At 45.8% G+C, this 11,379-nt stretch overlaps 1 protein-coding gene across 10 annotated transcripts in view; it reads right to left on the bottom strand.

Annotated features, from left to right (window-relative positions):
* Positions 1–11,379, bottom strand: part of IL12RB2 (interleukin 12 receptor subunit beta 2) — an 85,499-nt gene that overhangs the window by 27,286 nt on the left and 46,834 nt on the right. For all 10 annotated transcript variants that reach the window (XM_070486566.1, XM_070486569.1, XM_070486572.1 and 7 more), the window contains 2 exons: positions 5,172–5,372; positions 91–189 (listed from right to left, as the gene is read on the bottom strand). In XM_070486566.1, coding sequence (XP_070342667.1) covers positions 91–189; positions 5,172–5,372 — 300 coding nt within the window. The remainder of the gene's footprint in view (positions 1–90; positions 190–5,171; positions 5,373–11,379) is intronic.

Below are 11,379 nucleotides of genomic sequence, written 5' to 3'. Positions count from 1 at the left end.
CTGGAACGTAGAACACAGGAGGCTTTTGTCACCCTCCAAACCCAAATCATTAAACTAAAGCAAAATCTGGCCAAAGGTCACAAGACTCACCTTTGTGCTTAGAGTTGCCCCGGGTGGAGCTGCACCTTGCCCGGTCCCCTGACAGCGCGTGCACCCGGATTTCATAACAGGTGTAGGGTTTTATGTTCTCTGCAAGCAAAGAGAGTTCGTGGAACAGGTGCGGCATCCCATGCGAGTCACTAACGGGAGCCACTTCACTATCTGGTACAGACGCATTCACGGATTTCTTGCCTACGCTTAGTTTGAAGATGGTTCCAGTATGCTCTGGACTGAGAGTAAAGGATGATCTGCGCCATCCCAGCTTCACCTCGTGGTGGACAAATAAGCAAACCCGAGGTTCTGTCCGGGGTCATTGTGATTAAAAAGACAAAAGCCATTCCCGTTCCAACAAGGATTTAAATAGAAGCACACAGACTGCTTTTGAAACAAAGCTCACCTTCTAGAAAAAACCTGGACTTCTACAAATAAATCATTTGCTGTGTACAGAAAGGTGTGGCTGGTGTTTTGCAGGCACAGAACCTGAAAGGCTCTTCTAGTTCCACAGATGCTTATGGGGATCTGACAGGAGCGCAGGATGACACATTGGAGCGTGACTAACCCGGCTCGTGGGGTGCAAGCCAGCCCCTCGTCCCCTCCCCCACCCCTTCCCCTGCCAGGTTCCACGTAGACATCAGTGGCTTTGCAGCCTGGAAGATACGGAAGGTACCTGGCAATGTTAATGCTCCTTCCTAGCTCTTGAAGTGCCACACTGCAACTTTCTGTCAGTCATGAAGTTTTACAGACCATCCTTGACTTAGGATGGTTCCATCGACGATTTTTCAACTTTACCATAGTGTGAAAGCAATGCGCGTTCAGTAGAAACTGTACTTCAAATTGTGATCTTCTCCTGGGCTAGCAATGTGCAGTGTGATGGTCTTTCCTGATGCCGGGCAGGGGCAGCCCCCGCAGCTCCCAGCCAGCCCCGAGACCCCGGGGTAAACAACCGGCACGCTTACACCCAGTCTGCACCCACAAGGCCACTGTCCTTTTCACTCTCAGTACAGTATCCAATTACATGAGATAGGCAACACTTTACGATAAAATAGACTTCGCCCAACTGCGGGCTAATATAAGTTTTCGGAGCATGTTTAAGATAAGCCAGGCCAAGCTATGATGTTCGGTAGGCTAGGTATATTAAATGCATTTTCAACTTATGATATTTCCAACTGAGGGTGGGTTTATTGGGATGTAACCCCATGGTAAGCGGAGGAAGATCTGTGTGGGCAAGTGATTCTGCTTCCTGTAAAGAAAAGGCCCCGCATGTAGGATACTGCCCATGCCATAACTTTAAATTCCCAATGAAAATTTAAAGAAAAAAGAGACATAATGCCTACTAGGTAACTATAGCATCATGTGGTCAGAGTACGGCCTCTCTCCCGTATTGTTTAATGTCCTGCCATAGATAGATCTGGTTTCCTATACTGACAATTGATTAGGGTTTAATATTTTTTGGGAGGGAAGAGGGATTTTCATCACAGAATAATTTACTAAATAGTATGTGTTTTATATGAAAATCCATCGTCCCTTAAATATTCCAGCAAGCAGGTAGCATATAATGCTCAGATGTGCAACCAGTGCTGTCAGAAGAGACCATGAGGAGATCCCAACTCATGCCATGGGTGAGTTCCAGTTCATATTCATGAACCAAGGGAAATGGAGAAAAGGATGCCATCAGCTTAGTCCAGTAATCTAAAGATTCTTCGAGGGTGGCATCCAGACCCAGGAGCCCAAAGGGCAACATGGAATAGGAGCTCCCATTTCATCCGGGCGAGGCTCGTGCCCGGCTGCTCTGCCTCGAGTGCTGGAAGGAGCCCACCACCCACTGGCGCCCCGTGGAGGTGTGGGCGTCCCAGTTGAGCTCATTAGGCAAACGGTTTCATTGCATTTTGCCATGCAGGATGTGGGTTCAGGGCAGAGCCCCTGGGAACTGCTGCCTCAGAAGCCGTGGGCTTCGTCCTCCACTGTTACTGGAGGAGGCAAGAAGACGTGGCGCCATAACTCAGCTGACATTTCCTTTCCCATAAAGTGTCGAGTCCTAGCACGCCCGTTCCCTGATTCTGAGCCTAAGGTCTCCTGTTTTACTGGCAAATTCCTATACGAACACCCCCTCATCATGTCTGTGTTCCACCTCCAAAATTCCTTAGCCCCGCTGCCCAGTGGATGCAGCCCATGCTCCTAAGCTTTTCATTTCCTTTCCATCATCTGGCCCCAACTTCCAGGCTCATTTCCCGCTACTCCCATGCATCCATGTATACCTGGCGCCCTTGGGCGAGGGCTCTGTCTCCACCTTTATAAACCATCTCTTAGGTGAATTATCTGCAAGCAGCGAATTTCAGCTATGAAGTGTGGGAGAAGGCCCACAGTGGAGGATCAGTGATGGGGAGTCATCACGGAGAAAGTATGATGGGAGCAGGCAGAAAAGGGGCCGAAATCCTCGAGGCATCCAGGCAGGTTTTCTAGACACCCTGATCTACATATCTGCAAAAGGAGGGGCTCTGTACGTCAGAACCATTCTCACCCAGGAAGGACAGGACTGATGACCTCAGCTTGGGCCCCCAACCTATAATCCAGGAGCTGTCTTGTGTTCTAGCCTACCCCAAAGCACCTCACTCTGCCCCAGCCGGGTGCTGGGAAAAGGCTGGTGAGGCTCTGAGGGCAAGGAATCCCCTTTCTGATTGGAGAGGGCCATTTTGAATTCATGATAACTATGAATTACTTAATTTTTTGTGTTTATTTCCAGAACGTAACATCAACACAAACTCATAGTTAACCAAGTGTTTTAAGCAGGAGAGCAACTTTAATAAAGTTATTTTATCCAGTGTTATATTGATTTTATTCAAACAAATATTTCTAAAGTGCTTAAAAACATTTTAGTTCCCTAAGTATGGAAAAAATTCTCTCTTGTCCTCTATTTTATGGTATTTTTGTAAAGTATAGAATGTCTAAAAGGAAGGAGCTATGGGGAGTATATGGTTCCAGCTGTCCCACCAGGGGACGTCCTCATACAGTTTATAAAAAGCCTTTACAATTTTGTGGCGGTTTGGAGCTAAGAAATGCCTTTTCTCTCCGCTGTTTCATCTGATCTGCTGGGCCGAACGGCCCTAAAGGAAAATTGGTTCTCTCGCGACAACTCCCGGGACAGGGAACGCACTGCCTGGAGACCAGCACGCGCAAAGAAAGGTCTGTCTCGCAAAGAAAGGTCTGTCTCGAAGCTGAGCTGCCATCTGCCTTTTTGCAATTCCCAAGCGGGGGCCTCAGCTTTTCTCTCCACAACAGCGAAGGACACACGCGTGCTCTCATGCACACCTCGAAGCCAGCAACAGCCATCAGACCGCCCCACACCCTTCTAGAATTCTCTTCTACAGCTAAATGGTCCCCACGTGAAAGGTTCCAGATGCCCAGGGACTTGCTCACTTCCTCTGATGCCCACCGGGTTATGCAGGCAGCCTTCTCTGTAGGTGTAGTGATTAGAACCGAGCACAGCCCACGAGCAGCCTGAGCAGCTAGAGCAGAGAGGCACACGGTTAAGGAGCAGCTGTGTATTGCCCCGCGGTGTCCTCTCTTTATTTCACTTGTGCAAGTCTTATTTCCTTCAGCAGGGCCTGTGTGTCCTCCTGGACAGGTGTGATGACTGTCATGGTGCAATGACAATATTACGGGATTTAGAGCTGAAAACCTATTAAAATCTTAACGCTGTCACATATAATAATAATTATGGTAGCTACATTATCGAGCACTTTATTTATTTATTTATGTTATTTTATTTTATTTTGTTTTTGAGAAAGATTAACCCTGAGCTAACTGCTGCCAATCCTCCTCTTTTTGCTGAGGAAGATTGGCCCTGAGCTAACATCTGTGCCCATCTTCCTCTACTTTATCTGTGGGACGCCTACCACAGCATGGCTTTTTGCCAAGCGGTGCCATGTCCGCACCCGGGATCCGAACTGGCAAACGCCGGGCCGCCGAAGCAGAATGTATGAACTTAACCGCTGCGCCACTGGGCCGGCCCCTCAAGTGCTTAAAATGTGTCAGACACTCTTCAAAACATTTTCTCTATATTAATTCAGTTAGTCCTCACAATCACCTAGTGAGGTAGGTAATATTATTATCCCCATTTTACAGATAAGGGAACAGAGGCACAGAGAAGTTAAGTACTTTGCTCTGGATCACACAGCCTAGTAAGTAACAGAGCCAGGACTCACACCCAGACAGTCTAGGTGCAGAACCAGCACTTTTAACCACTATGCTGAACTTATACTTAAAAATAACATCAATGGGGCTGACCTGGTGGCATAGTGGTTAAGTTCGCACTCCACTTTGGTGGCCCAGAGTTCACGGGTTTAGATCCTGGGCCCAGAGCTACACACTGCTCATCAAGCCACGCTGTGGCAACATCCCACATATAAAAAGGAGGAATATTGGCACAGATGTTAGCTCAGCAACAATCTTCTCAGGCAAAAAGAGGAAGATTGGCAACAGATGTTAGCTCAGGGCCAATCTTCCTCACCAAAAAAAAAGACACTAAGTTCTGTCCAATCATTTTAACATATTTTCAGATGCTTTCTATCACTTGATAGTAACCAGTGACAAATGTGGATTTGAAGACTAGAGACACCAGTTATCATATATATAATTCTGGATTTATCATCACACAAATACTAAGAAGCTGAATTGGGGATGAAAGCCCTCCTGGTTTCCTGTTCTGTACCATGGGTATAACAACTCTTGTTGCACTGTTCTGAGAATTAAATGAACCCCCAAATGTGAGGTGCCCACCCCACTGAGCGGTTACTACTTCACTCTCAGCCATGCTGGTTTGGTTCAATTACTCATTCATCTTATCTGGCCTCTGCCGGGCACAGAATCTTCCATAATGAAAACTTGTATGCTCAGGGGGTCAGTTGGTTTTCTGTGGCTACAGAATTGTGTTCTTGGGTGACCCTAGGTCACCGCTGTCCCTCTTCTCATGCAGCTGCCTGTAACTGAGGGCACGCTTCTGGGTTCCCACTTGCAATTTCCTCAGAAAATGTAAACTTAGGAACTCTCCAGAAGGAAGGTGAACAATTAGGTACCTGCGATCAGGGCGGACACGTTGGCGGGGGTGCTCCGCAGCCAGTGAGGAGGGGCCTGTGTGCTGCCCCCGGGCTGGTGCTCAGCCCATTCCACCACGTACTCCTGGACAGCAGGGGCGGCTCCACCCGGAGGCTCCCAGCTCACCATGATGCTGTCTGTGCCCTCCGCAGCTGGAGACACCTGGAGAGGCGCCAACGGCCCTGTATGAAGAAAAGAGGAGGGGACAAGGACAAAACCTCAGTGGATAAAGATGCAAAAACAACAGCTCACCCCAGCCAAGTTCTAGGAAGAACCAATGTCTTTTTATGGACTTTGAGGTTCACAGATTTGTTCACCCTCCTTCTCAGATCTTGGAGAACTGGCATCGGTGCAGGGCCCCGGGTAGTGTTATTTGCAGAATTATTTTCCCCTTCATCTTCCATTTCACTTTCCATTTGTGTGTCCCCAAAGGTACCTGCTCTGGTGAATATAATATGCACCCTTCTAATCTGCCTCTACATGTTTATTCAGACATGTATGTATCCTTGAAAATGAGTGTTGCTTGGAGCTTGTGTGTTGTGCTCTCATGAACCATGCTGGGAGTACATCTGATGCTTTTTCTGATCTTTCTCACTCAGCATCACGGGTCTAGGACGTAGGCCCCCTGCTGTCCGTAAACCCAGCTCAGCCCGCAGACTGCTGCCCCGACCCTCTCTCGCTCCAGTCTCCCAGAGACAGCGGGAGGTCCTGCCAGCGCTTGGCTAACACAAACACGGATGCAATGAACGTTCTCTTGCATGTCCTTGTGTGCCTGTGCGAGTGTCTCTAGATGTATATGTGCTGAATTGCTCGACTGTAGAGTAAATTCACATATTATTTCACTAAATATGACCAGATTGACCTAAAAGAGCCAATCAATTGACACTCCAATGAGAAAAGAACTCTCCATGAGAGTTCTCATTTCCCCACTAACACTTGGTATTTTCTGACTTTCTCATTTTTACAAATCTGGTACATGTAAAGTGGTATTTAATTGTGGTTTTATTTTCATTTCTGATTTTTTGTGAGTCTGAGCTTCTCTTCATATATTACCAGCTGTCTGAATTTCTCTTTCTGTGAACTGTTGGTTCCTACTTATTTTTTTTGTCGCGTTTCCTGTCTTCTCTCTGATTTGCAGAAATAGCTTTTATATTCTAGATGTTAATCACTTGTCAGTTTTCACCACTAAAAATATCTTCCTCCAGTCTTTCAGCTCCCTGATAACTTTGTGACGTGTTTGTTGCACATAAATACTTACTTCGATGTAGGTAAATGTATCCATGGTTTGTGCATTTTCAGTCTTGTCTAGGAAATTCTTCTATCTTGGGGTCTCGAGGAGACTCAACACCTTTTCTCCTATCGGCCTCTGGTTTGAACTTTCACATTTAGGTTTTTGATCCAAATCTAGCTGAAAGGTTTTGTTTTGTTTTGTTTTAAGAGAATAAATTTTATTATTTTTTCCCACACAATCAATCAACTTTTCCAAACGTGATTCCATCCCTGACACACATCAAGGTGCATGTATTCATGGGTTTCTGACTGGGCCAGCCCAGTCTCGAGAACACACAGGTCACATCGCCAGGCTTGGTGACGTCTGACTGGGTGGTAAAGACCCCTCCTCATTTTGCTCCCCTTTTTAACAGTGTCCTTGGATATTCATGAAAATTCATTCTTCCGTGTAGTTTTTAGAATCAGTTTATCGGAATCCCCCAAAATTCCAGCTGGTATTTTTTTATTGGATTAAGTTAAATTTATAGTTTAATTCAGGGAGAATTAATGCTGTTACAATGTTAAATTGTTCCATTCGTAAATATGCTGTTTCATTGAAATTATTAAGCTCTGCTTTTTTATCTTTTAATGGAGGTTTAAAAATTCCTCCTTAAAGTTTTCATAAATTCTTTATTAGGTCAATTCCTAAACACTTTATGCTTTTAATTTGCTATTTAAATGGCATCTTATTTTCTACTGTTAATTTGTGTGTTATTCTTCTTTCTGGAAAAGCTGCTAAACTCTCTAATTAGTTCTAATGATTTGTCTATTACTCTTCCTGAATTTTCCATGTCATAATCTTATTAGCTGCACACTTAAACTATCTCCTCTTCCCAATCTTTAAATTAAATCTATTTCCTTTTTTTTTATCTTGTTGCTAACTTTAAAGAGAATGTCCCTATGTATCTTTATTAAGGTGATATTTGCTGCATGTTTTTGGTAGAAAGTCTTTAAAAACTAAAAAGTTTTCTTTTATTCATAGTTTTCAAATAGGTTTTATTTTTATAAAATACTGTTTATTTACTAAAAACATTTTTTTACTAAATGCTTTTCTACATCTGTCAGGAACACATCCCTTTTTTCGTCTTTCAGTATTAATGTGATGAATTACAGTGATACAGTTTTCTGATACTGATCCATCCTTTTCTTCTTGGGGTCGACGCTGCTTGATCATTCTGCACTATTTTTTTTGTGTGTGTAGACTTTTTAAAAATAGACTTACTTTTAGAGCAGCTTTAAGTTCACAGCAAAATGAGTGGAAGGCACAGAGCCTCCCCTCTATCGACATCCTGCACCAGACGGTACATTCTGCAAGAGTCTCGATAAATATTTTCAAGTATTTTTTCCCTTTCATTTACTTTTTTCTCTTACTGGGACTCCTTTTAAGCTGCTGTCATTACTTCTCTTTCTATTCTTTCAGTGCTTTAAGTTTTCTCACTTTTCAGCTTCTTTCCCCATTTTTGATGCCTTTTGGCGAGTTTCTCACCCAATCTTCCACTCACTGATTCAGTCTTCGGGTCAGTCCTTTCTGCTATCCCACCTATTGGCTAAGTTCTTTATTTCAACAATTAAACTTCCCATACTGAGTCTTTTTGGGGGCTTCTTCACACACCCCTCTTTCTGACTCCTGTGTCTAGCAGCCTCTCTCATCTTTCTCAGGACACTCTTCATGCACATTCCAAGCTTCCGTGCTGTCTGTGGCCTTCGTTAGATTCCCTGTGGCACAGCTTGCTCCATTTGGTGCCTTTCTGTCCCAGAACTCATGCCTCTCAGGTTTCCCCCAGTTTTCTCCTCCAGGATCATGTTTTATTATCTTGGGCTCATCGGCAGCCATGCCTTTATTTTTCCCAGCCGGAGTGAAAGCTTAGCTGTCGCTCCGGCTCCCCAGGTCAGTTTAGGTGGGAGGAGGAGCTCTTGCGTGGGGGAAGCTCCGGCCAGAGAGCCTGGAGTGATGCAACCTGAGCTCCACCTGTCCCCAGGTTCCCCTTAGGCAGACCTGGCCCCTCCAGAACCTACCGGTGCCTCCATGGCTGGCACTGCTCTTCACAGGGAGCGGGGCTGTCATTCTGTTCTGTAACTGCCAGGTCCAGGGGGCAGGTGCTGGAGAAATCGCAGGGCAGCCAGCGCCCCGGCACTCTGCCAGAAGCTCCCTCCCCACGGTTAGGTTTCTGGGCTTCTGTGAAGTTCCTATGCCCGCTTCTCTGGACTTACCAGCCCCACAGTAGAAATGCCCGGGCTATGATCATATCAGGGCAATACGGGCAAGAAAAAGGAAGGCAACCAGCAAGTGCTCCTGCAGCCCGCCCCCTTCAGCACTATTCCCACGCACAGGGGCTCAGCCATCAGCCCTCTCCTGTGCTCCTCAGGGCCTGGCTTGGCGGTGAGAGCAGGTAACCGGTGTGGTGCCTGTCTTGTCAGGAGCTGGAATCCCCAACAGTACTTCCTTTCTCTTCATTTCCTTTGGCATTTGATGTCCTGGCTATGCCATGGATTATCTTCCTTTTGAGAATGAAATGTATTCATTCAGTAAATATTTACTGAGCACCTAGGGCTCATAAGACCCTTTGCAGATGACAGGCTGCAATAGCCTTTCCAACCACTGCTTTCTCTGGAGTTGTCGAAGCAAATCACCTTGGTGTCGCCCCGCCTGAGTCACCACACCTGCCAGGAACCAGCCTGGACTCCCCACCCTGCCCATGTCTGCCAGGGTGCGTTCTCTCCTTCACAACTCTGCTAGCGACTCACCTTCTCTCTGTCACCCCATCCAAAATTACTCCCTTAGCCTCATTCAACTTCCCACTTCCCTTTTCACTGAGAGCGTCTATAGTGATGAAGTTGATAAGGTACTTGGAAAAACTGCCCACCCAAGGGACAGGTGGCCTGGTTTTTCAGCCCAGCTCTGCCACTAATGGGATATTCGGTCTTGGCTAAGTTACTGCACCTCTTGGGGGCCTCAGTCTCCCACCTCCCTGTGGGCCTCTGTGAATGACGAGACTGGCTTCTGCCTCTTCCTGTAGTTTCAAGAATTCTTAAGCACAGGAACTGGCCTGAAATATTAAATACTTTTTACTTGTTGATGGTGGGTTTAGCATACATTCAGTTTTCATTATAAACCAACAAAATCATCCTTGGGCTTCTTGATATGCAATACTGTGGCTAGTGGCTTTTACGATAAAGTTGTCCCTACTTTCTCAAACTCAACATATCTTTGCCTGTTGGGGCATTCTTCCCTCCCTAGAAGAAAAGCTATACATGTAAGTAGTGTGAACATATACTGAAAGAAAGGGAGACACAAAATCATGGTACACTATTCCTACAGATCATTCAGAATTTGTATGAGACAAGACCACTCAAGGACGGGACCACGCGATTTGGCGGTCTGTCCTCCAGGTCACTCTGGGACTCACAACTGATTACACTGGATGGTCTGGGTGGTCGTAGGAGAGGCAGCAGGCTCTTGAGACGCCAAGAGTTCCAGGCCCAGGACCCTCCTAGCTACCTCAATGTTCTAGAGAGTTGTTTCAATGTCCTACCTCACCTTCCCTCCACGTTCATCCTCACTGAGCCTCGTCCCTATGTGACAACTCTCCGTTCTGAGAGGAGGAAGTGTTCCTCTTACCTCTTTTAGCCACTGGATCCCATCAGCTTCCAGCTCCCCAGGGACTTCCCCTCTCCCCTTTATCTTCGACTCTCCCCCACACCAGTTCTTCTCTTCAACTTACACGCCCACTCAGATCTCACTTGAAAACACACCCTCGCGCCCACACACCTCCCCTCCTTCACCCGGCTAACACCAACTTGAGTCTTCAGATGTGCTCACGTCGCCTCCCCTCCCAGCTGATGCTCGTGCTCCTCTGCTCCTGGGGCTCCCTGTGCCTACCGCTAGTCTCACACTTGTCACACGGCGCTGCAGTTTACTTGTGTATGTGTCTGCGCTCCCGCTCGACAATATATAACAGGAGGACCTCAACGGTGTTTCTACCTACTGCTGGACTCCCGTTACCTTCTACAGGACATGCTCAGTAAATCACTGTTGAATAAAAAAAGGAGGGGCCAACTCTGAAACAATGAATGTTTCATTTTGACAAGCCGTTACCAACTCTAACTGAGGAACTTGGAATGGGCCCAGAAAACTCACGATGCCTATATCCTGGAGACCCATCTGCGGTGAGGTTTGAGGAAGTAAGGTATTTTGACATGTTACATTTTAACAAGAGCAGCATGCTAAACAGTGCTATGATTTCAATTTCCTCCCACAGAATTCCCTTTAAAATTACATATGCAGTACTTATCCATTGAAGAAAAAATTTTAAATATAAAAAGCCAAAGGGAAGAAAGATCATCTGTAATGCCATGATGCAGCTATGACCTCTCTTAATAGGTCCACGTACATTCTCCCAGGTGTTTTTACTGTGCTAAAATGTGTACTGTGTGAACATATATTTAAAATGACATCATACCACGTGTACTCTTGAAAGCCTGCTTTTTCGCTTATTATCTGTATCTTTCCATGTCGATAAAAGCCTGGCTACAGCATCGTGTTAATGCTGGCGTGGGATTAAGGCAGGTGACGGCCATCATATACTTAACCAGTCCATCCTCTAGGGTCACACATTTAGGCTGTGGGTGCTGTTTCACTATTGCAAAAACTTTTTCAACAAACATGTTCATGCTTACATTTTTTAAGCTCTTATCGTTTGCTGAGGATATATTTCTAATGGTAAAATTTCTTAGTCAAAAGATATGTTCATATTTAAAGTCTGTTACAAATTGCCAAATTGCTCCTCAGGAAGCGGTGCCAATTTGCACGCCCACAGCAGTGTGCAAGAGTATCTTTTCCTGACACTCTCACCTACGTGGGTTGTACTAATTCTTGCTCTTCCTCAGCCCACTTCAGTTTCTCATGTTTTTTCCCAAATT

The sequence above is a fragment of the Equus asinus genome, chromosome 16 (assembly GCF_041296235.1).
Source record: "Equus asinus isolate D_3611 breed Donkey chromosome 16, EquAss-T2T_v2, whole genome shotgun sequence".
NCBI lineage: Eukaryota > Metazoa > Chordata > Mammalia > Perissodactyla > Equidae > Equus > Equus asinus.
This window is presented reverse-complemented; position numbering and strand designations above follow the sequence as displayed.